This window comes from Microtus oregoni, unplaced genomic scaffold (assembly GCF_018167655.1).
Source record: "Microtus oregoni isolate MIOR12 unplaced genomic scaffold, Mior012 000042F_ref0000377, whole genome shotgun sequence".
Classification (NCBI taxonomy): Eukaryota; Metazoa; Chordata; class Mammalia; order Rodentia; family Cricetidae; genus Microtus; species Microtus oregoni.
The window spans coordinates 13448709-13476534 of record NW_024543209.1 but is presented as its reverse complement, the minus strand read 5'-3'; the positions used below and the strand labels follow the sequence as shown (position 1 = coordinate 13476534).

At 43.9% G+C, this 27826-nt stretch overlaps 1 protein-coding gene across 3 annotated transcripts in view; it reads right to left on the bottom strand.

Annotated features, from left to right (window-relative positions):
- LOC121433919 (serpin B6) overlaps window positions 1-27826 on the bottom strand; it is a 56947-nt gene that overhangs the window by 7649 nt on the left and 21472 nt on the right. The window contains exons 1-3 of one of the 3 annotated variants that reach the window (XM_041632598.1): window positions 6632-6714; window positions 2954-3128; window positions 1522-1674 (exon numbers count right to left, since the gene is read on the bottom strand). In XM_041632598.1, the coding sequence (XP_041488532.1) occupies window positions 1522-1674; window positions 2954-3118 (318 nt within the window). In that variant the 5' untranslated portion in view covers window positions 3119-3128; window positions 6632-6714. Of the gene's footprint in view, window positions 1-1521; window positions 1675-2953; window positions 3129-6362; window positions 6431-6631; window positions 6715-27826 lie in introns of those variants that run through there. The other 2 variants (XM_041632597.1, XM_041632599.1) reach the window with 2 other exon arrangements.

Here is a 27826-nt window from a genome sequence, read left to right as displayed (position 1 = left end):
GCCTCTTACTGGACCTGGAGCTCAGAATGCAGCTGGCCAGGCTGCCCAGAGCCCTCCAGGAATCCACCCCTCTCTTTATCCCCCAGTACTAAGGTGACAGACATGAAACTTCATGTTGGGATTTTATGTGGGTGCTGAGGAGCTGAACTCGGGTCTTTATGCTTTCATACCAGTCATTTCGTTTACCAAAAGAGCTCTCTCTCCAGGCCCGGAGGAAAGAGAATTATGATACAGGATTTCAACACCACAGTCTGGGGAGCAGCTGTGTGGTCTTAGCAGAGCTAGTCTTCTACACCTCCTCAATCACTATAAATGAGAAGAGAGCAGTGGTACCCCAAGGATCACCATTAGTTCTGGAGAGATTATTTTATTATTTAAATTATTATATATATTTTTATGTGAATGAGTACTATGCCTACATGTATATCAGTGTACCATGTATATCTCTGTTCTCCAAGGCCCAGAAAGAGATTAAGATTCCTCACAGCTGTAGTTATAGATGCTTGTAAGCTTCAAGTGGGTGCTGAGTTCTACTAGGAGTTTTCAGGTTTCAGAATTTTTTGGATTTAGTGATGCTGAACTTGAGTATTCAAAAAAAAAAAACCAATAAAAGCTTCCAATCTCAAGATCAAAATTTAAAAGATTAAAGTTGCACAAGCCCATGACAGGAATAGAAAGGAACACTCTGCTAGTATCTCTGGCCATTTGGGAGAGCAATGAGCAATAAATCTTCTTTCTACAACTGTATCTGACCTCAACACCTGCACATGGTCATGAAACCGCATTCAGTAACTCACTGCTGGTGATGGCCCACACCACTACCTGCACACAAGTGGCTCACTATGTCACCAAACATCTACACTCAGAACTATCCGATGATGAATAATAACGCTGAGCACTGCTTGGGCTTTGGGTCAGTGGTAGAGTTGGGGCTTAGCTATCTGAGACCTGGGTTCTACCTCTCACACCAACAATAACAATAATAATAATAATGAAACAGAGTCACTTGATACTGAGATTCATAGAAGGAAAGAAAATACTGATAAAAATATACACATAAGGGGGTTGAGAGATGGCTCAGAGGTTAAGAGCACTGACTGCTCTTTCAGAGGTCCTGAGTTCAATTCCCAGCAATCACATGATGGCCCACGACCATCCACAATGAGATCTGGTGCCCTCTTCTGGCCTGCAGGCACAAATGTAGACATAACACTGTATACTAAATAAATAAATAAAGTTAAATACACACACACACACACACACACACATATACATACATACATAAGAAAATTCTTACCAACTAAATTTCTGTATGTGCAGAACACACATCACCCTATATGAAAATCTCTTATTTGTGAAGGGGCAGAGGTAGAGGATGGCTCCTGCTTAGATAGTCTGTACAGTAAGAATATACTCACATGTCATTCCAAAGCATGGAAACAAACACAGAACCACATTAGTGGACAAGAAAGTAGGGTGAATCCTTAGCTTCTGAGGACCTGTGTACCACATGATACTTACTGCTAGAAGGTCAATGGTCTTCTCTCCGAAGAGCTTATTGGCTGTTTTGAGCAAGTACTGTGTGCCAGTCTTGTTCACTTCGGTGAGAAGTGACTGGAAGCCCTGGTGGACATCTCCACCTCCATTGCCACTGCATTTATCCAAAGAGAGTGCCTGAAATCAACAGATTAAAACACAGCTCAGCAGGACCAGCTATAGAGAATGAGTCAACACTAAACCCATCCTCAAAACCTTAATAGATCCTTCCTGCCACTCAAAGAACCACCCAATCGAGGATGAAAGTACCTAGACTGTTCCCTCCCCAGGGTCCTCCCTTGTACCCTGTCAGCCCTGGTCTGAGTAGAAACAGCCCTTCACAAGCTCAGCTCTTCATGTCCACTAACTGTGCTCTGGCTTCAAGCACGGCTACCAGCCAGACCTGCTAAGTGCAGTCAGTTCTGACCTCAGATCACGCTGTGTCCTCCCTGCTCTAGAGTCTGGACTGGACCCAGCACTGTCTGCCCAGCAGAATGTAGGAGAGGAACCATGTTCTAAGCCTGGGTTTAAAAGGCCTGGTGGCTGCCACATTTATAATCTTATTTCCAGGCACTGTGGTGGAAGGAAATCCAAGCCATCCTGCAGGAGGCCACCTGGAACATCCTGGAGTAACTGTACCACATACAGCAGCTTGAAAGAGAAGCAAGACCCAGCCAACAGTGAGCACCTGGGTACCAGACCTTAGATACAATTCCATAGACCTTCAAAGCCTTTGAAAACGCTATGCAAATTACTTCAGCTGCTCCCCTAGGAAACAGGTAAACTACCTACAGTGGCTGTAATAGCTTGGAATTATAAAAGAAGGAGAGAGTGTAAACTGAAGGTAAGTCTCTATGCCCTAACTCTCTTCGGGCAGAAGGCAGGTTGAGAAAACAACAAACACAGTATGTCTTGTAAAAACAAAAAGGTGCTGCAAAGATTTTACCCAGAATGCAAAGTCATAGCCCAAGGTAGTCTCCTCCTCTAATGCCAGGACAGCCTGTCTCTGCAGTTCAAAAACCTCTGTAGCTAAAGCACTCAGTCCAAGAAGAGCCCTAATGGGCATGTCCCTGGCCTTCCAGTCAAGGCTGCCCCATTTGAGAATTCCTTACCTGTGAAAAAGCTAAGGTTCATTAGGGTCAGAGAGAAGACAGTGGGCATCACAGAGGACCCTGGTACCACCCTTTGGTGTTTTACTCAAGCTAACCCTCATTTACACACTGTGAGCACCGAGGAGTCAGTGATAGGGCCCTAACAGGTATAGGGTGCATCCTTCCTCTCAAGTCTCCAACCATAGTCCCCGGCCATTTCATTCCATTTGCTCCTCAAGATGGATTTTTCTTGAGACTGAGAATGTGGAGGACCAGCTCAACTGACACTCCGTGGTATTTAGCTGCTGAGAAGCGATGCTGCCTACCTGAGCCATCTGGCTTGCAGTGTTTCCCTTTGCCCCCATGAAGACCATGGCCAGGGATGAGGAGATGCTCAAGGGTGAGAAAAACACATTTTTCGAGCTGTCTTCACCCAGGATTTTCAAAAGGTTTAAGGCAAAGGTGCCATTTGCTTCCCGAAGAGGATCCATGATAGCGAGCCTGGAACGAGGAATTAAAATCAGTATCACATAAACACGGCTGATGTGCGAGCTGCATCTTCACTCTCACTCACACAGAGATGCTGGGGCTCAGTGAACAAAGGGGAAATCCCCACCTGAAAAGTAAAGGGACTTGCAGGAAGTGATACCACCCGGCTGGGCTAACTCGGGTCAGTGCTCGACCCATTAGCCAGGACATCCACAAGTATAGCAGTGCAGCCTGGGAGCAGGCAGCTCAAGAAGCAGGGCCTGGCAGCTCTGACATCATCGCACACAGCTGCCAAATTCCTGTACAACAATCTATGATTTCCCATCAGCTCCCCTGATGCTGGAAGCTCAAGAAGCAGGGCCTGGCAGCTCTGACATCATCGCACACAGCTGCCAAATTCCTGTACAACAATCTATGATTTCCCATCAGCTCCCCTGATGCTGGGAACTCAGAGCATGGGAAAGGAAAGTAACAGGCTGCAGAAAAGAGAAGGTGCCCAGTATTAGTGATGAGAACAGAATACCTTGCACAGCTTTACAGCTACAGCTGTAGTCAGCTGATCAAAGAACCCAAAGACACCCTGCAACCTAGGAAAGAGTCTTCACCCTGGAAGAGACTTTGCACTAAGGATTATGGATCTTAAAATGAAATACCTTGCACAATTCAAATAGTAAATGGAATCACATATGGCCTTATAAAAACGGATGTTAACTGGAAGATAGGGAAGAAGAAATTAATTCAGAGAAATGGGTTCTCTATATCAAAGGACTGTGGCTAGCCACCATACCTGCAATCACAGTTCTGGGGAAGCTATGGAAGAATGCTCTCGATTTCAATACACTGGCTGGGATGCAAATGGAGAGGAAGAGGGGGTTGAGGGAGGAAATCAGTACAAAAGATTTTAATTGAGAATAGCAAAGGAACACAAATCAGTAGTGACAGTGTAACAATCCAAGGCACAGTAGGGAAACCACATAAACTCCCAGAGACCAAGAGGTGTCCAGGCAAATCTGACTTTATTAACAGGCTTATTTTAGTGGTTTCCAGTAGACATTCATATCCACAGTCAAGCATTCTACTCTTCTTTCATTATATGGATGTTTCATATCAAGTAGTATTTATTGGCCACATGAGTGACAGGACTCTTAGACCCTTGCTCTGTGAATACTATATAGCTCATACCTCTTCACATATATCATCTGCTCTGGGCCCAAACATATTCTTGTTTTATTATTTATTCCCTTATATTGATGCAACACACTGTACAACTTTCTAAGGAAGAAACAGTTATTCTGGTTTCTTGAACATCTGAAAATTCATTATTCTTCCATGCCACTGAGTCTGACAGGATCTAGAAAAGGTTCCATGTGACTTTACATCCAGTCATTCAGCTATGGCACCACTACTTCCCAGCTAAGAGTTTTGCTGTTTGAGGGCGTGATGATATACCGACCTCATATCCTCAGAGGCCCTTTCGAACCTCAACTCTGAAAGCTTATGAACTTATTCTTATTTCTGATATTCTGAAACACCCACTTTTGTGTCCCTCTCTGAGCTCGACTCATGCATTTTGCTGGGCTCTTGGAAGACCCTTTCAAAACTAGCAAGTGAAGGGAATTTCCCCTTCACTCCAGAGAGTTTTGAATGTACTGCTCCTTTCTCAGAGACTGACTCTGTGCTCTCTCTTTCTGCATTACCCATCTGTCAGATGCTAAACTCTTGAACTGACCTCATCCAGGACTTCCCTAACATGCGCTGCTGTGATAAAATACCCCAACAAAAGCAATTCAGTGAGGGTTTCCTTTGGCTCAGAGCTCCTCATACCTCCAGAGGTCAGGGGGAGATGAACACTTGTGCATTTATCTAGTTTTCTACATTTTGTGCAGCCCGGAAAATGGTGCTGCCCTAAGTACAGTCATTCCTTGACATCAGTTGGTATCTGAAGATGCCAAAATCCTCAAGTGCTCAATTTACACATGTAAAATAACTTAATATTTGACCTAACCAATGTACATGCTACTATGTACTTTAAATGGTCTGGAAATGAGAAAATACCCAACACAATGTAAACACTAGACAAATGGTCCTGTTACCATACACTGTACAGTTTAGAAAGCAAGAAAGGGAAGAGGGTCTGAATAGGTCTATACAGCTCAGGCTGGCCTCAAACTCTTATCCCCCTGCCTCAGCATCCTGAGTGCTGGCTGGGATTACAGGTGTGCAGCAACACAGTTCAGTTCTCCTACAATGTTTTCTGTCAGACTTTGATTTCTACTTGCTATTTCATGCTGAGTTCATTTGAAATTCATGTATGGCAATAGTAGGTATGGGGAGCCCAATAAACTTGGTGTATTTGAGCCAAGAGTGACCCAAATGCACCCACTCTGTATGAGGACACTAGTTATAGTGCACACAGTCACTCAGGGCAGCCATGAAACACTGGGACACTCCCCATGTACACTGATAACAGTGATAACATGTGCCCCAGCACTATGAAGTTAGTCCCTGATCGCACAGTTTCCAAAGGTTACTTGATGCATCAGATTCCACACCCAAGTCCTCAACTACTGGAGGAAGGAAACGGGCAGCCTCCGGAAGAGTTTTATTACAAGCAATCACCTCCAAGTAAGCCAGAAATTATTAAGTGCCAAGCCTCACCCAGTTTTTCCTCCCACCCAGCTTCCCGACACCACATGAATGTTAGATTCCCATCCTTCTCACTCTAAACAAATCTAAGCAGTAAGGGGGAAGAGCAGGCCTGTGATTCAGTGGCAGAGCAATTGCTCAGCAAAGCAAGGCCCTGGGTCCATCAACAAACAAGAGGAAGGGAGGAAAAACCTAACTCACATGCCAATTTCATCTGGCACAGAAACTCTGTCAAAACTTTGCTCATGTCCTTCCTCCTAGCCCGACAGACTTAAATCTCGCAACAGTTCTTCTGGCGTGAGTTTAAGAAAGAAAAGTTTCAAAGATCTGGAATGTTTTCTCATAAATTTCTATGTTTGAAATCCTCCCCAGCACTGAGGATTTGTCGGAACTTCCTAGCACAGCTGGGGCGTAGCCCCTGCAGGACCCATGCACACTGGACAGGAAAGAGTGCCAGAACACCCAGCCCTTGGCCTCGTTCCGAACCCCTCCACACCCCACCCCCACCCTAGATCCCAACGCCCTTCGCAGTGCGTCAACAGCTCGCGTCTCCGGGGTCTCTAGAATCATTAGTGACCGAGGGACATGACGACTGGTCACCTGTAGCCTGGGACCCCGGCACAACAGCCGGGCTGGCTCCGAGTTGCCCCCATCCTGCGCCAGCCGCCTCCTCTAAGGACGCTGCAGGATCTGGTCCTGGCCGCCGATGGCACCAACCGGCCAGGACCAGAAGGCTACTAACCCAGCTGCGTCACGGGCCTCTGAAGCCACTATGCAGCAGAGGGAACCCGAGCTGGGACCACAGGACTGTAGAGTCACGCTACACCCGCCCGCGTCCCGCGCCACAGCTAGCCCACAGCAGAGCATACCCGGGACTCTCGGTTCCTGGTCAGTAGTGAGCTGAGCGGAGACTAGGAGGAGCCAGCCGCGCCCGGGGCCTCAAATACCTGAGGGGCGGGGGAAGAGGGTGGAGTCTGGAGCCCTGGCCACAGCCCTTAGTCAAGAGCAGGGCCAGGTGAGCCACTGAAGCCCTACAACCTAGCCCATCCTCTGGCTCCTGGCCAGCTGCCTTTGATCTTTCTAGTACTTTCCTGAAGCTTTGGCTAATTCCAGGCTACAGGAATGAGGTGATGTTAACAAAACTCTAGTTGGAGTCTCTGGGTGGTTTTCTACAGCCTGTTTACTGTGCCCTTTAGACCGTTTGTCAGCCTTAGTAACACCAGAAGTATACCAGCATTTGGGGGACAGAGCAGGACAGACGTTTAAAGTGAGGGGAAAAGACTTTACTGGGGTGAAGGCAGAGCGCCTGTCCCGCAGGCACAGAAACAGAGAAGCGCTCAGTGCCCATGTCCAAAGACTCCACTACTCCATTCTGGAAAAGTCAGTCTTGCAAGCGCTGACATCTCGCATAGATGAAAATGAAAACCCTGTCTACCATCTTGTGTTCCTTCTAGGAAGCAGGCTGAGCCGATGTGGAGAATGCTGGTCGGGTTTTAAACCTTAAAGGAAAGGTCAGCTCTAAAACATCAGATTCTTTGCTGTCTCCTTTGCCCTTATCCTAAACCCAGGGTTCCCACCAATGACCATGTTCACATTTACAGTGGCTATTTCTGTGCGGGCTGTCCTAATTTATAGAATGTTAACCAGCGACCTTGGCCCCTGTGCCTAGAATATGTTGGTAGAAAACTAGGAGGCCACCCCCACTGTAAAGTTTGAAGTACTGAAAAAGCAAAGGCATTCTCAGAACATCTTATTATCCTTCATTCATTTCACTCTCGTTTTGAGAGGGGTTTTTTGCTTGTTTTTAAGATTTTAGACAATTGTGTGTGTATACTGTGTCTAATATGGGTTCGTATACATGATCTCAGTGCCATCAGAAGGAAGAAGATAGTGTGATTACCCCTGGAACTAGAGTTGTGAACTGGGAACTGGACTGTGATCCTCTGGAAGAGCAGTACCTGCTCTTAGCCCTTAGACATCTTTCCAGCCCCTCCACTCCAAGATTTTATGCCATTTTATCCTTTCAGCATTTTTATGCAAAAATACTGTGTGTATATAAGATGAATGTGAATGGATATATTAAAATTCTACATAGAACTGTAATTTTCCCTTTCCTAAAAAGACTAACATTCTGTGATCAATAATTCTGTATGGTGTGTGTATGTACTGGGCATATGTGTATGTCTGTGTGTGTATGTGTGTGCATGTGCTGGGTATATTTGTATGTGTGTGCGTGTGCTGAGTATATGTGTGTATGTATATGTATGTGGGTGCTGGGTATGTGTGAGTGTGTATGTATGTATGTTTGTCTGGGTGTTATATAGCTCCCTCCATATGAAAGAGATCTTGCTTATTCTTTTCCCCAGCTATACAGTACTCCTTTGTGTGCATGTGACTGATTCCTATGATTTTAGGTTTTTAACTATGGTACATGTAGTGGGGGCAGGAGTACATGCACCTGGAGACAGCAGAAGCCTTTGGTTACCCTCTCGGCCTCATTACCATGACCATGGTTCTGGCTGTCTGTTCACTTCACTGTCAAGTCTGTGGGCCAAGGTGTTCTGTAGGTCACCACAGCAGCTCTGCTTCATGACATCCAGTAGTAATGCCTCAGCAGAGGAAATACCTCCACAACACCTGGAGGACGGTCTCTGATTTAGTAAACTCCCTTAAGGAAATGTTTCCAGATCCTCCCAGAAAGATCCCTCAACACGAGGTTGTTCAATGTGCGTTTGTCACATTTTATGGTGTGTATTCCTCTGGACTTATAATGAGAGACGTGGTGGCAGTCAAAAGGAGCCATTTAGAAGTACACAGTAGGTGAAGTCCTCCAATGGGTAAGTAATGCTAGTGCTAATGTGACCAAGGCCTGGGATTCAGTTGTCTACTGTGTCCACACTGGGCACCACTAGAAATCACATTAGGAACCATCTTCCCTCTCTTTAGGTAATTCCTGAGGGGCAGGAGTGGGTGGGTTATGGGAATCTTCCCACCCTACCCCCTCCTGCCAGTAACTGGACCCAGAGCTTCTTTATGCTAAACCCACACTCTGTCGCTGATCTCCCTCTCCAACTCAGCTCCCTGTGCTAGCAATTTTTTTTTATAAAGCCTAGCAAAGCAGTCTCTAAAGTCTGATGGAGAATATAAAGGTGAGTTTCCCATCACTCATAGGTCTTCTCTATTTTCTCCTCCTTTCCCTCTTCTCTTCCTCATTTAATGAAGAACTAACTGTGCTTATCTCTGGTAGAGAACCTTAGCCCTGTGGACCCTGAATGGTCCAGGAAAAGGAAGAAAATGAACAGGAGTGTATCACGGTATCAGTGACTCATCAGTCTCCTGGGTTTCTTACTTTTCCAAGGGGGTTTTCAGAGACTGAGTCTCCACTCATAGCAAGTGTCCAGGCACTGGAAGCACCTACATATTAGTAAAGGTGACAGATAGATGGATAGATGAAGACAAGGTCACTGTGCGAGGACGAAGAAATACAGAAGGCAAGGAAGGTGGATGTCGCTCTGTGATAGTTGTCCTGCATACATAAGATCTAAAGTTTCAATCATTTGCAACACACACACACACACACACACACACACACACACACAGACAGACAGAGATGAGAGAGAGACCACATATAAAATACATCAATACAAGTTCAAACAAAAAAAGTCAAACAAAAACTCCAGATACAAGACTAAAAGAAGAGTATGGAGAATACCAAGCGGGATCTCTCCTGGCATCCTGCCTAGAACCTGGTAAAACGATAGCTACCCAGCATGGAGGAAGCTTCCAGATCAGTACCAGCTTGATTTCTTCAAGCTGTGTAACCAAACTGTGTGGCGACTTCAGTAATAGGATCTTTCCATTGAGTTGTGGTGGGAAACCAGGAGGAAAGACAATAGCATGTATTATTTAAGGGTCTCTAGGACCTTCTTACCTAGCAACTCCACATACTCCAAAGTATCTCATACCTAGCATTAGCTTTTTGTTTGATAATCTTTGGTCTCTGGGGGCAGAAAGAATGTAAAAGCCCAGTTCAGAGGACTGCTATAACACAGTGTCTTCTAGACACAACAGTGCCATTGTATCCATGAACTCAGCTGATCTACCTATACAAGAAAGGTAGTCAACATCCCAGCATGGATAAGAAAAGAGCTCAAGAGGAGCTACTGGTAGTTGATGGCTTCTAGGAGAGGTAAAGTCAGGGGTATTGCACCTGGAAATCTGCCTATGAGCCAACCCTGCCTATAAGGACAACCCTATACCCTGGTCTACATGAATCGTACTAAGTGGGCCCAGTGGGTTATCTTTAAAAGAAAGAAAGGAAGGAAGGAAGAGATGGAGGAGGAAATGAAGTTGGGAAGAGGGGGAATTTCCAGCCAAAGTTGGGGGTGGGGAACATGATTAAAGATACATTATACACATCTATGAAATTTTCAAAAAATAAATTTTAAAATTTAAAATTCCATCCTCAGCACCTTTACAAGGCAAACAGAAAACTGAGTGGGAGTCAGGCATGGGAAGAGATGAAGAGACAGCAAAAAGCCAAGAAGCAGCTTGAGGAACTATAGTGAAACAACCAACCAGAGCTGGAAGGAGCTGGAAGGATTGTGTTTAAGGTCACAACCACAGCGGGCTTTAGTATATCATTTGCCTTTTTAATTGTGACTATCAGAAACAGTGAGCAAACTACTAGGAAATATAGAAATTGTCTGCCAAAAAAAAAAAAAAGAAAGAAAAAGAAAACCAAAACTGAAAAATGTCTTACTCAATAGCACAAGAGTGGTACTGCTTTTCTTTGTCTTTAACATTTTGCTTTGTTTTATGTTTAATCAGTCTCTTATTCGATGGCTCAGATGACATTTGCACTGCACAGCTCAACACAGTAACCTAGCACCTGGAAGACAGTACCCAGAACAGGCGGGGCCATGAAGTTTGTTGGTCCCACTATGCCAGAAACCTGGAAGATGGCTATGACCTGAGTCACCATTATCTCTTTACTGTTGAAAGTATATACTCTTGCATTTAAAACTTAAATTTTGAGAATCTTGTTACTCTGGAATTTTGTTTTTTAAAGAACACCCGGTCATAAGAGTTCAAGAACTCCAAACCTGCACAAGTCCTCCTGCTTCTCATGCATTTTCTTACATTTTAGCAAAACCATTCATTTAGAGGTCATATATCCACACTTTTTAAAATCAGTCTACAACTAGCTTTGCACGTTTTTTGTTTGTTTGGGAGTTTTGTTATAGTTTTAAACAGTCTTCCACTTACTCTGTCTGGACGTCACTATGTATTTCAAGCAGATCTCAGTCTCATAACAATATTACTGCCAGCCTTCCAGATGCTGGGGTTACAGGTGTGAACTACCATCCCCAGTGTGGAGAGTACAGCCTGTGGACTGTAAGGCACTCTGCAGTCAGTCAGGATGTCCACACAAGATTCGCCTCTCAAATATCCTTGGCTTACTCACACAAACATTCCTCATAATACAATATAATATAAAATAATATATATTATATATAATATAATATAATATTCACTAATATAAAAGTGAAGCAGACATCTCACCAAGCAGGCAACAGCTGATTGGACAGAAAATGCTACTACAGGGTTCCACTGGGGAGTCTCCTCCAGTGAGGATGCTTCAGAATCTTGCAGGCTTGACCCACATTCACAGTGAAGTCCTTCAGTTGTGGCAGGCTGGGAGGATGGCACTAGTTCAAGTTGCAGGGGTCCTTGAGACTGTAAGCCAATGGCTAGCACTGACAAGTGGACTGTGAGCCCAGCAACAGTGCTGGAAGTTCAACAGTCACTGAAGCAACAGCCATGCACAGGCGCAAGCCCTCTTGCTGATGAGTATCAACACAGATACTACAGAAGTCTAGAGACCATTCCCAAAGCTTCAATTTTTATATCATTTCATTCAGTAGTAACTTTGTGCTTTCAGGGCTCACGTGGGTCTGGTTCATCGGCTGGTTCTTGGTTAGGTTTGCATCTGACCTGCATGGAGGCTAGCCTGGGACTTGCTTCTGAGGAATCGCTCTTAACTGAGCTGCCTGGTGGCAAACTTAGGCATCACATTCTAAGTCACATAAGATGATTTTAACTATATTCCTAGCACACAGCTAGTTGCCTTTTCTGGGACAGGGTCTTGATGTCTCAGAGTGGCCTCAAAACAGCAATCCTTCTGTCTTAGCCACCCACGTACTATAATTACAAACATGTATCAATTATGCCCATCGAACGCTGCTGAAGATAAAACAAGTGTGACATGGCATGAACAAGCATGAGATACATTAACAAGCAAGAGACAGATGGACTATGAGTGAGTTCATAAAAGAGAGAAGGCAGAATTAGAGTTTATTAGATATGTTTAAGTACAGCTACTGTGAGCAAGGCAATAGAGAAAACTTCACAGAGGCCTTCTAATGGGATATTTTTCTTGGTGGGCTGGTGGCAGGGGAGGTGTCTCTATGAAAGCAGTCAATGTGGCAGTGCCCTGAATCTTTAGTCTTACTGGGTGGGACACTAATGAGGAGCTTGGGTCTAATTGTTTGGGCAGACATCTATTATTTTGCTGAGGAATATATTTTACAGAGTTGGTTGTCTCTTTTGGGGACTGGCTGTCTAGGCAAGGCAGGCATGGGCTCCTAGGGAGCCAAACCTCTGAGGGTGTTGACCTACTCTTTCAAGAGTGTAATTCTCTACAGTGGTGTCAAGCTGCCCTAGGACAGACTGCAGGAATAGTTTGTTCAGGTAAATTCCTTCTCATCTGTTCAAAGGCAGCAGTAGCCTTGCTCTAAGGTAAAAGTAGTCCTGTGTTAAAGCTAGAATAACTCATCATGTACATCTTTCCAAGAACAACATTGGCATTATGCTGTACGGGTCAGGCTATAACAAGATAACAGCTGCCTGGGTTAGTTTCTGGAACTTGACAGCAATGCTTCCTCCCTCCCCCCTTCCCTTCTTTTGTTCAACTCTCAATTCTCCTCTCTATCTCTACCCCCTCCCTCCTCCACATCTCTTTTTCCTTTGCCACACCTAGTATTGAACCTAAAGTAGGTGCTAGGCAAGTTGCTGTGCCATTGTGCTACATCCCCACCCCACCCTTTTTCTTTTTAGACAAGGTCTCACTGAGCTGCCCAGACTAGCCTTGAATCTACTTTACGGTCCAGGTAAGCCTTAAACTTGTGATCTTCCTGATTCAACCCCCTGAGTTCCTGGGATTTATAAGCTTAAATCACAATGGCATATTTATTTTACTTCTAAACATGTATGTGTAGTGTGTGTCACTGTGTGAGTGTATGTCATATGTGTGCAAGTGCCTGTGGAGGCCAGAAGAGGGTGTGTGATGCCCTGAAGATAGAGTTACAGGCTGTAGTGAGCCATATGAAGTGGACATTGGGGACAGAAGCCAGGCCCTCTGCAAGAGCAGTAAGCACTACTGAATGCTGAACCATCTCTCCAGTCCCAACCATCCATTTCTTCTGTAAACACTGACACTTCACTTCAGACTTCCTACAGGAGACTTTTGGCTCCAGGGGCCAGAAAACTCTGTCCTAAACCATGGGAGATAGGAGCTAAATTTTGGGCTTGCATTATAGCCAGGTGGTCTCAGAGACCTGGAAGATAACCTTCCTGATCAAATAGAATGCTCTCCTTGAATATTATTCTAGTTTTATTTATGTGACAAAACACCCTGACAAAAAACAACTGAGGGAGAAAGGAGATTTATTTCAGCTTACAGTTCCTGGGCACAGTGCATCATGATGGGAAAATCAAGGCAGTAGCTTCAGACAGCTTCTCATATCACATCCACAGTGGAGAACAGAGAGAAACATTTGTGCTCTGCACAGCTCTGTACTCTTAACAGTTCAGGAACTCTTGCCTAGGAAATTGTGCCACCCAAAGTGGGCAGGGTCTTCTCACATCAACTCACTTAACTGGGACTATCCCTCACACACATGCCCACAGGCCAACCCAATGGAGACAAAACATCATGGATACGCTCTTCCCAGGTGATCCTAGACTGTGCCAACCTGACAATTGCAGCTAACCATCACAAAACCACATTGGAATGTCACGCAATAGGGTAAATTTCACAGTGCTACCTTGGGTATTCTAGAATGGAAGTGAAAGCCGTATAAAACATATATGCCATTTATTATTCCTCCTTGGTGAAGTGGCTAAAATGTTTTCATTTTTTTAATTTGTTACCCTATATTCTTTATTCTTTTTCAATTAATTATTTTTTAAAATGATCTTTTCTCATTTTACATATCTATCCCAGTTCCCACTCCCTCCCATCCTCCTGCTCACCCCACCTACCCCCAACCCTTCCCCCATCCACCCCTCAAAGACGGTAAGGATTCCCATGAAGAGTCAACACAGTCTGACACATCACTTTCAGGCAAGACCAAGGTTCTCCCAAGGTATCTCTCCAAAAAGAATGGGCTCCAAAAAGCCAGTTCAAGCACCAGGGATAAATCCTGGGTCCACTACAAGTGGCCCCACAGACTACCCAAGCCATACGACTGTCACCCACATTCAGAGGGCCTATTTTGGTCCTATGCAGGTTCCTCTATCAGTCCAGAGTCAGGGAGTGCCCACTAGCTCAGGTCAGTTGTTTCTATGGGTATCCCCCAACATGATCTTGACCCCATTCCTTATATTATTGCTCCTCCCTCTCTTTAACTGGACTCCGGAAGCTTGGATCCCTGCTTAGCTGTGGATTTCTGTCTCTGTCAGTTGCTGGATGAAGGTTCTGTGATGACAATTAAGATAGTCATCAAACTGATTACAGGGGAAGGCCAGTTCAGGAATCCTTTCTGCTATTGCTTAGGGTCTTAGCTGGGTTCATCCTGTGTATTCCTGGGAATGTCCCTGGTGCTAGGTTTCATACTAGCCCCATAATGGCTCCTACAATCAAGATTTCTCTTTTCTTGCCCTCCCCCTCTGTCTTTCCCCCATCTTGACCATCCTGTTCCCTCGGATTCTCCTCTTCCCTTCCCTTCTTCCCTCCCCCTCTCCTTCTACCCTCTCTTTTCCCCTGTCCCCGTGATCCCAATTTTCTCAGAAGGTCTTGTCTATTTCCCTTTCCCAGGGAGATTAATGTATGACACTCTTGGGGTACTCCTTGTTACCTAGTTTCTCTGGAGTCAAGGACTATAGGCTGATTATTATTTGCTTTACATCTAATATCCATTTATGAGTGAATACATACCATGTTTGTCATTCTGGATCTGGGTTAACTCATTCAGGATGTTTTTTTCTTTTCTAGTTCCATCTATTTATATGCAACATTCAAGATGTCATTGGTTTTTACTGCTGAGTAATACTCTACTGTGTAAATGTACCACATTTTCTTTATCCATTCTTTGGTTGAGGGGGATCTAGGCTGTTTCCAGGTTCCGGCTATTATGAATAATGCTGCTATGAACACAGTCGAGCAAATAAATGTCCTTATGGTATGAGTGTACATCCTTTGGGTATATGCCAAAGAGTGGTATTGCTGGGTCTTGATGTTTTCATTCTTTTTAACAAAGACAGAAAGCTCCCCTTTACATTGCCTACTTGTCTTAGTCTTTATTGTTGTTGTTGTTACCATGACTGAGTACTACATACAATATACCTTTATTAAGAACAGAAACTTAATTAGTTTGTGATTCTAGAAGATAGAGGGTCCAAGAATGAGGGACGGTATGTTAGTGAGGGTCTTCTTGTTAGTGTGAACTCTGCGGAGACCTGATGAGGTACTGGGCTCAACACTGTGAATGGGATGCATACAAAAGGCATGGATGAATGGGCTTTATAACAGACCTGTTCAAGATAGCCAGCCATAAGATGGTGGCACACACCTTTAATCCCAGCCCTCAGGAGGCAGAGACAGGTAGATCTCTGTTGAGTTTGAAACTAGACTGGTCTACAGAGTTGCAGGACATCCAGGGTTACACAGAGAACCCCTGTCTTGAGAAATAAGGTGGGCAAGAAAGACAGCCCATTGCCCAATTAATCCTTTAGTACAGGAATGAATTAGTTCACTTATAGCAAAGTTCTCATGACCTAATCATTCCATAAAGACCCCTACTTCCTATAATATCTCACATGAGCGGTTGGCTTCAGCATGAGTTTTGTTGGGGACAGACAAAGCATAGCACCACCCCACCCTGAGCCAGAGAACCCCAGTCTCTTGGGAGAAAGGTATCTGTTTGCTAAGTTCAAGGAGAAAGCGATTGGGTAGAACAGAACTCTATTGTCTAGCTATCACTGCAGCATTCCCCGGACTTTTTCTCCAAAAAGACACAGTGCCCATTCCGTTTTCCCAGGCCATTAGCGTGTCTAAACACAATATTAGACCTTAAAAAGGATATGGGGTATTTCCTAGCCTGTGAGATAACTATATAATGTCATAGTCAAAAGTCTTTAGAACATTTACAATCCTATTCTTTGGCTAGTTTGATGTTTGATCATCGGCTTTGATGACTTTATTATATGGACTACCTAGAATTGGGAAAGTTGCTACATGTGGCATAATTGTTTCATTTGTTCCACAGACTTATTTTACTTACTGAATGTGCCAGGAGCCACTTGGAGACAGTCTCTGGCTTCAGTACAGATGTGCAAACAGATGAAATGTGGTGAGGTATGTGCAGTATCAGCACTGAATATAAGGAGCAAGAACAAGGAGAAGCAGAACAATAAGTTTGCCTTTAGGGATATGGCCCAAAAAAGGTGTCAGAGTCCTTAACACTAGAACTGAGAACTGAGGAATGAGAATGGGCCGAGGAAATGACCCAGAGGAGAAAATATACCAGCTGCTTTTGATCCTAAAGTTTATCACATCAACAAAAGCAAGCTAGAGAGTTAGGCATAGCAGTGAACCCTTTAATCCTAGCACTCAGGAGGCAGAGGCAGGCAGATCTCTATGAGTTCTAGAACAGCCTGGTCTACATAATGAGTTCCAGAATGGCCAAGGCTATGTAGAGAGACCTTGTCTCAATTAAGAGAAAAAAAATGAAAGAAAGGAAGGAAGGGAGAGAGGAAGGAAGGAAGAAAGGAAAAGAAAAAAAATGAAAAGCAAGCTAGAGCACTCAGCAGCAGAATTCGGCTAGGAAAGCATGCTTCACAGCAGTGCAGAAGACTGGTAGGAGTGGGAACAAGACAGGGAGCAATGCTGCCATCCCTAGGATAAAAGGAGCTAAGAGGAGAACCATAGTAATGAGCTTTTTCTACTTACAAAAGAGGGCAGCCAGCCTTGTGGCTTGTGGACTAGGTAGACTCTAGCATGACTCCAGATGTCTGACTTGGTCCAACAGGTGAATGGGTGTGACAAACAAGGTGGGAAAACAGAAAAGTGAATAAATCTTTAAAAATTGTATTATTAAGGGGGATGGGCTTATGTTACCGTGTGTGTAGAGTTTAGAAAACAAATCTGTGAAGTTGGTTCTCCTTTACCTCCTTTAGGCAGGTTTGGGGGTTGTCAGAGCAAATGCTTTAGCCAGCTAAGCCATCTCAGCAGTCCTTGTTTATTTGTTTGTTGCAGTGCTGGAGACAGAACTAGGTTCTCCTGAATGTTAGGCAAACATTCTATCACTGAGCTACAGGCCCAGCCCGCCTTTTACTTTTTACTTTGAGACAATGTAAATCAAGTTACTCAGGCTGGCCTTAAATTAGCCCAGGGTAGACTCAAATTCCTTCTGCTTCCCACAGAAAAATAAGCCTGTGCTACCAGATCCAGAATCAGTTTCAGTTTTGAGATGGATTGAGTTTCCATGGGAAGTTCAGGAGAGGTCTAGGTACCAAGTGTCAATGTACAGTGCATATAGCTTGAAGTTACAAGCCTTGGTGAGGTTTTCCCAGGGAGGGAAAGGATGAATGACAATACACAGGGTGAATAGAGAGAAAAGAGCCAAAAGCCAACTAGGAGAGCAGAGTGGCCTGAAAAGACAGAGGAATAAGGACAAAACAGAGGGGCTAGTTCTAAACAAGGACCTGAGTGGTTTGGGGCCATGGAGAATACCTGTTGACAGAGTGGGTGTCCGGAGTTGAGTGCAGTGGCCTCCAAATGGAAGAGGAAGAGGAAGGGGTGGGGCTGTTTGGTCTTCTTGGAGGATAGTGAGGAAGCAGAGGAGTGAGCAGATTTTATGGGGTGATAAATGGATAAATGGATGGGAAATAGAGACAGATGCTAAGATTCTCTATGAATCTTATGAATAATATTCTCTATGAATAGGCCTGAAGCACCAGGGTTGGGGAACAGGGAAGAAAGCAGGGTGAGGCTGGTATAGTCTGGCCTAGAGCAGGAATGCCCTGGCTGAGCCTTCTGGGCAAGTGTTGAATCTGTTGGCACTATAGGGAAGCTGTGACCTCTGTGGAGAGCAGTAGTGAGGTGAGGTCAGGATGGCAGTGTCCCTAGACACCCAGAGGAAGTGACTGGTGAGTCAAACAAATCGTGATGAATCAACATGAGGAATTCGCCTACTCTGAAAAGAGCCAGGACAAGGACAGTCATGATTCCAGATCCCCGAAGGAATATGGCATATGGGTGACAGGGAGAGGCCTTTCATTTTCTGGATCTAAGGCCACCCCAAGCTTAGCCTTGTGTTGCCCAAGGGTAACAGCAACTAGGGCAAACTTCAGGTCCCTTGGCTCCACCCACTCCTGGAGTGTCCCATCCTCCCAGTTGTCCCTGAACCCAGCTAGAGGGATGTCCCAACTTGCTGCAGCCAGAGTGTGAAACCCATGACCAGGACCCACTCACTGTGTCCTAGGCAGAAGCTCTCACATACCAGAGCCGGCGTGCCTGGGATGGGATATTTGCTAGAAGCTAGGGCATCCCCAGACTGAGGTACAGACAATAGGGGATGAAGTCACATACTTGAGAGAGTTGAGACCTCTGAGACCAGGAATTCTGAGGAGAGGGTAGGAGTAGGGGTAGAGGCTGGACAAGGGAGGAGGGACAGAACAGGGTCTGAGGTAGGCCTGGGACTCAATGGGCTGTGGCTCAGGGTAATTTGTTCAGGGCCTCGCTGAAGGTTTGTGGCCTGGACTGCTGAGAGAAGCCTCCCCAACTGAACCATGTGAGGCCCAGGCTAGGAAGGGGTAGGTGAGGTCAGGGTGGGGTGGTGAGAAAAGGTCAAGTGACGACTTAACCTAAGATGACTAGTCTGTCAGGCCACTGGGTGTGGTTTACATTGTGTTCCTGGCTCAGCAACTGAGGAACCTAGCCAAATATAATCTGCTGGTGCAGCAATATGCACACAGTCACTCTCACTGGGCAGTTTATCTAGTCTGTACTGGCAGAGTCTTGAAGCCTTGTTTTCTGTTGTCATTCCAATGTTTCTTTAGTTATTTGAGCCCTTCACTCAATGTTAGGATATTTTTATAGTTTTTACATAACACAGACTGAGTTGGTGATGTATGTCAGTTGGAAGACTGCTTACTTTCCTTGCATTGAACCCCGACTTTGATCCTACAAAACCTGGGGAAGTGTACAAGCCTGCAATCCCAGCTCTGGTAGAGGGAGTAGAATCTAAAATTCAAGGTCATCTTCCATTACCTATGAAGTTTAAGGCCAACCAGGACTATATGAGACACTGTTTCTCTCACAAGTAAATACATAAAATAACAAAACTACAAATAATCTAATGTTAAGTGTGAGTCCTTAAAAACAAACAAACAAACAAACAAACAAAAAAACCTCTGCATTCTGGAAAGTCTTACTGTTCAGTTACTTTAAAATTTTGTTCTCAAAGTGAGCCAAATAGAGTAAAGTTTTACTGTTCAACTGATAAAACAGAGCTCAAATCTACAGGTTTTCCTTTCTGTGCTTTCTGGGTATCAGGCTATGGACAGCAATCTGATGGTGTAGAGGTAAACTATTTACCAAATCAGAATTGATATGAGGTTTAATAAAAAATATATATTACAGGAGAAACAAAAACATGGAAAGAAAATTCTCAGAGAAAATCTCTCTCCTGAGATGGAAAAAGTTCTTTAGTGGGGGAAGTTATCTCATCTTAGTTCATGGTCCATTTCTGCTATGTCATATCTGGATAGACAGGAAGTGTCCATATCACTATCCTGATATGTAATGCATTTGAGGCAGCATTTGTCCTCCCTGAGCCTGGCCTCTTGGGTGAGGATCCATGGATCATTAGGAGGATTCCATGATGCAAAGCCATCACAAGTTACTGGATCCAGCTTGAAGCAGCCAGGTTCTGAGTGTTGAATGGTGAGGTGTGCTTTTATTTTGGCCTTTTAGTCTCCACAGTTTTTCCCTGACAGATCAGCAAAGCCAAATCACTGACACTAGATCAAGATCTTCTTTCTTCAGGGCCTGCTTCAGAGCTGAGAAGGGATGTTGGGTACCTGACTGACATCATTGGTCTGTCCCAGGGGTGTAGGACCTGGAGGCATGGAAGGTTTGAGTCGCATTTTGGAGAGGGGAAAGGGTGGTTATTGCAGGCTGCACTGTGAATGGGTTCAGGGATGTGAGGCAGGCACTGGAGCTGATGGTAATAGGTGACATTCTAAAGCCATCTGGGACTTAATGCCCTATAATTCAGAAACTATCAATCACATTAGAAGATGAAGGAAGCAAGGGCCAAAGAAGAGAAGAATTATGCCAGCAGGTAGATCTAGGTGCGGCATTAACCAGGAGAGCCAGGCCCTATGCCCTTCCATAGAACCCAGTTTTCAGAAGCTACCCCTCTTCAATAACATTTGGCTTTTGAACTTTTAACTACATAGTGCACTATTTCCACTTGACTGACCCAGACAAAGCATGGAGTTCCAGTATGGCAAGTAAGCCCCTTAGACTGTCATATTTAGGAGGCGAATAGCTGCAAGACTATACCCTCAACTGGTGAGCAAGGAGATGTAAGGAAACAAAATATATGTTTAGATTTAGTTAAGAGAGTCCACTCCAGGAGGGTTCACTGGAAATGTATATAGAAGGATACAGGTGATTGGATTCATTTGAATAAAGAAGCCAGATAATTGCTAGAGTCTGTCGTGAGTTAAAGGAAGTCAAAGACAGCAAGGGAACATTTTAAATGAGCAGATCATAGATGTATCTGAGAAGGTGGTAAAGACAGGTGACAGTGAGCAGGACTAGGAGGGTCCTAACACGTGGTGACTCCAGGAAGGCAGGGTAAGAGGTGTGTAACAGTCAGCAGTGCTAACAGCGAGTGCAGGAGTGAGGGTGAGGAGAAACCCTGAACAGAGTGGGAGTGGGGCAGCGGAAGAGCCACAGGAGAAAGATGCACCAACGTTAACACGTGAAAGAATCCAGTTGGCAGAGAGAGACTGGAGGGGCTGCTTCTCCTGGACTTCATACTCAAGAAAAGGACACCATACAAACATAAGACAGGTGGGGGCTACCTGAAAGACCTCTAAAGAGTCACAGGACTCATGGTTCGATGCTCTTGGGGGTTCCGCTCACTAGCACGCTCACATTTTCCGGAGTGCTTCCTCTTTCTTAAACTCTCTCTCTTTCTGTTTCTGGCCATGTCTCTGATCTAATTCTTTGCTGCAGTACACAAAGAACTGGATACTTGAGCATATGGCCTGGGACTCAGATTCATGCCTATAGCACCTGGTGAGCCAGCCAGGCGAGAGAGATGAACACATAATGCTGCTCAATTTTCCTGTCTCTCTTAACAAGGGCCCCCAGGTGCGGTTACTCCTTTCCTTGATCAACTAGAAATGATGGGCAGATTTCCAGAGGAGATTGAGCATGGCTTTGAGAAATCAGATTCCGTTTCCCTTTTCCTTTCCCTAGCTGTAGGTACCCTATGGCCCCAAGAGTGTGCCTGATCTTCTGTCTCTCCCTATTGGGAGATAAGTCCAGGCAAAGAAGTATGCATTGGCCAAGAACAGTTGCCAAGACCTCCCTTAAAATTCAAAGTCAGGGCTGAGAGATGATGATTCAGCAGTTAAGAACACTTGCTCTTCTTGCAGAGGTCTGGGTTTGATTCCCAGTGCCCACATCGCAGTTCAGAGTTGTCTGTAGTTCCAGTTCCAGCCATTATTTTGGCTACCTCTGGCATGAGGCATGTACATGATACACATACATATATGCAAAATACTCATACACATATGATAAAATAAATCCCAAATACTGACTTGCAGGTTTAGCCTCTTTTAGTAGATTCAACTACTCATTTAGATGAGTTAAAAATGTACCTTCAAGATGAAAATCAATTTATCAATATTTATATTTCAAATCATAACATCACTCCAAATAAAGCTAAGATCATGGCAAGCTCAAATTTAGGCCAACAATTGTATGTATTTCAACACATTGGCTAAGCACAGCCCTGTAAACAGCATAAGTCTGTTTTTCAATCTGGAACCAGAATTTGAAAACAAATTTAAAGATTTCTAGGAAAATAATGAACATTTTAATATATTTTCAACTCCATTTTCAGTCCACAAAAATAAACCAATTTTCAAGCAGAATGCACAAAGATGCAATTAGACATTAAACCTAAGAAAAAGCTTAGTTAAATCTCTTTACTCGGCTTTTCTAGATCTTGCTTCTCTCGACACGATTACCCCTCCATTTCCAATCATAATCTATTCATGTCATTGCTTGTTGAGCAAGTTTTTTGTTTTGTTTTGTCTCCCTCTCCCACCTCTCTCTGAGACAAGGTTTCTTTGTGTATCACTGGCTGTCCTGGAACTAACTCTGCAGGCTGGTGTTGAACTTACAGATCAGCTTGCCTTTGGCCTCCATAGTTTTGGTATTAAAGGCATATGCCACCACCACATGGCTGAGCTAATGTTTTTGAGAATAAAGTATGTCTAGTAAAATTAGAACCAAAATGCCTGGCAAGCACTTGTGAACTTAGACAGAACCACATATATTATACTTCTACCATAGCAGCTACCTGTTGATGCATTAGATCCCCAAGTGCAATGTCAAATAGGTTGTTTCCCTCCTTGTCTCCTTGTTTTAGTCACATTAAAAATAGTCTTGTGAGTCTAGCCTTTAACAGAGGAGTCAAATATGTAGTGTAACAAAAACAATAAAAAGTCTTGAAAAATGAACTTTTATTTCTTAGATATGTTCACTATGGGACGGGGGAGTTGAAAACCTTGGACCTACTTAGTGATTTTATTTTTGAGACAGGTTTCTTTGTGTAGTCCTGGCTCCCTTTAACACACTCTGTAGACAAGGCGTAGCCTTGAACTCAGCCTGCCTTAAGGCATGCTCCACCATACTCAGCTCTGCTTGGAGACTTTAAGACGGCATGATGAGGATGTTATGTGAGGACATTTTCCTTCTCGAGATTTGTAGCTTTTGTATTTGTATATTTAATGTATGGCTCAAAGACAAGTCTTCCTCCATCCAGTGTGGGACAGAGAAACCAAAAGATTGGACAGTCCGGCCTTAGTATGAAATCACCACTAGATGGAGCTCTAGGGTTTCCTTAGATCGAAAAGGACCCGGCAGTGCCCGACTGGGTTTGACTTTTCTCTCTGTCCTCTCCCAGTTTGGACCTTTCGGCTGGCTCTTGAGGTCACCAAAGACCTTGATGTACACATATATTAACGCAGTCAAAGGATTCTAGGGCTCCTGAATCTAGTTTCTGAACTTTTTGCCCAGTATCCGGAGGGGTTTGGCTTATAAAAGCTCCAGCCAAGAACGGCTTGGTACCCTCAGGTGCTCAGGATCCAGGTGTGTGTATTTGGGTGTGGTAACACTAGCCTAGATTGAAAGACAGCAGGGTTTTCAGTGTCTTAGTAAAATTAAGGAGTTTTATAATGACTTTTTCCATTATATCTAGGAGACAGACAATTATATAGTTTTGGTTGGATCTTCCCTGATCATTTTTTTATGTAAGTGGCCTGGTAAGACCAGCAGGGTTCCACGTCCGGCTAGACACTGGAGCTAGCCAGGCTCTAACTGAGAAATTCAGCCTCATCAGCCCAGGCTCACACTGAAGATCAGACATGCATGCAGCAAGCAGTTGGGGGATATAGATATTCTGCCAGCTCAAATCAAAGTGTGCTTGGAATCAAGGAATCATAGCTAAATCAGCCTAGTTGTGGTTGTTTGGGACAGTTCCGACATAGGCAAGAAGACATGTATCAAATGGTGCCATGCAGTGAAGGAAATGATAACTACTGCAGAAGAGGCGATGCCTTAATCTGACTTTAAAGGAAAACTTTACAAACAAAACTGAGAGAGGGACTCACCCTTTCGAAAAAAGCAAAATGTTAGCTACCTGTAGGCCTCTTGGATCAGGAAGTCTGGCTCAGAGTGTGTGTGGGGTGTGTGTATCATAGAAGGCAGAGAAAACCTCCATCAGTAACATACTCAGCTTGTTACTAGAGTTCTCAGGGTCAAAGCCCAAGGCCAGCAACCCTAACCAGCTAGGCTCAGCCATCCATCTTCAACAGACCATTAAAGAGGTAAGCAATAGTGCAAAGCAGAAAATGGAGATTTATTCTACATGGCTACTAGGAATAGGAACAAAGGGGTTGGTGTAGGAAGTCCTTCTTTCTATGTGTTGCTTGCATTGGTTAATGAATAAAGAAACTGTCTTGGTCTGATAGACCAGAACGTAGGTAGGTGGAGAAGACAGAACTGAATTCTGGGAGGAAGAAAGCAGAGTCAGGGAGAAGCCATGGATTCTCCTCCTAAGAGGGACGCCGGTTAGAATCTTTCCTAGTAAGCCACTACCCCGTGGCTATATACAGATTAATAGAAATAGGTTAAATTAAGATATAAGACCTAGCCAATAAGAAACTAGAGCCAATGTATTAATGAATACAATTTCTGTGTGGTTATTTTGGGGCTAAGCTAGCAGGGTAGTCGGGATGAACAAGCAGCTTTTCCCTACAACAAGAGGTCCATTTAACTACACAGGGTTTTCCAGAGGAACAGAACCCATAGTTATAATAGGATTTATTTCATTGGTTTGCACAACAGAACCTGTCATCCAAAGATTGTTGTCTATACACTGAGAACCTAGTAGTTGTTCAGTCCATGAGGCTAGTTACCCCAACAGTCCCAAGATGACACTGAGAGCCTCAGAAATCCCTGGAGAATCCTGGAATGTCAGTTAGGGATAAGCACACTCAAGCAAGCACCACTGCCTTTTCCTTGGACCTCTTTACTTCTGGGGTGCTGTGGAAAGTGCCACCCAGTCTGAGGAGGAGTCTTCTCCCCTCACTTAATTCTTCCTGGGAATGTTCTCCAAGATCTGTTCAGAGGTGTCTTTCAGTTGATTCCAGAGCCAAACAAACTGGCAATCAAGATTAACCATCATAATGGCAGCAGGTAAGAGCACTGGCAACTTTTCCAGAGGACCAGATTTGATTCTCAGCAACCACATGATGATTTACAAAAATGTGCAGCTCCAGTTTCAGGGGATCTTCTGACCTCTGCCTGCACCAGGTACACATATGGTGTCCCTACATGCATGTAGGATAAACACTCACACATAAAAAATAAATAAATACTTACATCAGAATCACTTTATCCATTGACCCCTTGAATCCATCTTTGGGGTGCTAATGTAAGGTCAGAGTTTGTGGGTGTCATTTAATTATTTTTTAGGCATTTTAGAGACAGTTTTACTATCTAAACCTGGCTGGATTTCTGTGGAAGCATGAGGACCTGAGTTTGATCTCTAGCAGCAAGTAAACGCTGGCATTCTGGTGGCACACTTTTAATCCCAGGACTGGGGAGGGGTGGGACAGAATAGCCCTAGCCTAGCAGAGGTCAATGCATTCCAAGTTCACTGTTCATTGGGAAACCTGTCTCAAAAAATAATGTGGGGAATGATTGAGGAAGACACTCAACATTGACCTCTGGCTGTATGTGAACATGCACCTGCACTCATACACAAAAGAAGAAAAGAATATTCCTAAAAACAAAAACAAAGTTAACTGTTAATTGTTCTTGAAGGGATCCTAGTCCACTCTGAGCAAATAGCTCTGGCAGGCCTTGCCCTTCTCCCCAATTCCCTCCACCTTGCTAAAACCTGTTAGATTACTTTCCTCCCTACCCCCCACCCAGTCTATTCCCTTATTTGGGCACTTCCTCCTCCTGAGGCTGATTACCAAGGTCCAGATATTAAAGTACTGAAGTACAGCAACTGGAAGCCCACTTTGGCTCACCTAATTTACACACCCAATTAAAATTAAATACCCTGCCCTCTGTCCCTCTGGGGCAAACAAATCTCCTTTGTTCTGAGAACTTGGTCTTGGGGGTCCTGAGCTGATACTTCTTTCAGAATGCAGGAAATTAACAGTTAACTGTTGATCTTGGGTCCAAAGAAGAACTGGTTATTCAAGGATTTAACTTTAGCCAGAACTAATAAAAATATTAACTAATTTTCAACTTCCTTCCTGATGGAAAGATTTGTGCCTGGTTCTGCTAAATACTAATGTGGGAAGTGGCAAATATCTTCCACATTAAAATGTTAATCCTGGAAACCAAGACTAAAAATTCCTTTAGAGTATTGCTATGTTTTTATGGTTATAAAATTACAATAGGTATGTCCTCAACATCTTTGTTTCTCTGTGTTCTCTGTGTTTGGATCCAATGAAACCCAAATGGCTCAGAAGAGCCCCAGAAGACTACAACTCACGTCAGCCTTTGTCATCATATGGCAGCGGTCCCAATAACAGAACTCCAACATCATAAAAGCCCTGTTGTGGTTTGAATGTGCAAAATTTTCCATAGGCTCAAATGTTTATCACTTGGTGTTGGAGGGCTGTGAAAACTGTAGGGTAGGAGCCTTGCTAAAAGAAGTGGGTCAGTAGGGGTTGGCCTTGAGGGTATTTAGCCTAGCCCCATTTCCTGGCATCTCTCTGCTCATAACTGGACACAATGTGACTAGTTACTTCTTATCTCTTCTTAAACTGTGAGCCCCAAATTCCTTATATTTCTTCTTGTCATGTATTTGATTGTAACAACAAGAAAAGTAACAAATACATTCCCAAATGGTTCAAAAAAAAAAAACCTGAACAGCTCAAAAGAGCCTCCAAACCAAGAGAAATATAAACCTGGAAGTGCACTAACTAGGGAGAAATTAACAAAGGCCAGACATCATCAAAAGTCCAAAACAGGAGTTGGAGAGCCAGCTTAGGGATTAAAAGCAATTGCTCTTGTAGAAGACCTGGGTTTGGTTCCCAGCACCTACTGTAGGTGGCTCACAACTGGCTGTAACTTCAGTGCCAGCAGATCTAACTCCCTCTTTTTGGCCACTGCAGGTACTTGCACAAACACGGTGAACACAAAGTCATACAGGCACACATGCACACAATAAAAAAAAAACTTCAATAATATAAACACTAAATAAGGGCAGAAATGTAAAATGTTGTTACCAGTAGTTATTCCTTAAAAGGATGACTCAACAATTCCATTCCTAGGTATATACAAAAGACTATATACAAAGGTATACACAAAAGAACTAAATGCAGGAACTCAGGCAGGTAAGCATACATCAATAGTCAACATAGAATTATTCAAAATAATCAAGCATCTTGCATATCAACATATAAATGGATAAACAAAATATATATACATATATTCATATTCATCTATATAAAAGAATAAAATTCTGGTATTCACAAATCAATGGGGAGTTATTACTTAATGGTATATGACAGAAAATCTGAGATAACTCAACTTAAAGGTACAAAGAGGTCCACTTGGCTGGTGGTTTCAGAGGTTTGAGCTCAAGATTAGCTGTCTCTGCTGATTTCTAGCCTGTGGAAAGGCTGATTATCTTAGCAGAGAGTACATGGGGGGCAGCCTGATTCACCTCAGAGAGGCAAGGAACCAAAGAGAGAGGAGAGAGTCCAGGGTACCCACATCCTTTCAGTGGTATATTCCCAATGGTCCAACTTCTTCCCACAGGCACTTCCTACAGTTTCCAGCACTTTCCAAAAGTGTTATGTCCGGGAGACTAAGCTCTCAGTACATGGACCTCTAGGGACATTCAAGATACAAACTGTGGAATGGAAAAGGAGTTTCTGTTTGGAGTTCTGCAAAGGTTTTAGAAATTGGTAATAATAAAAATATTGCAAATGTAACTAAAGTC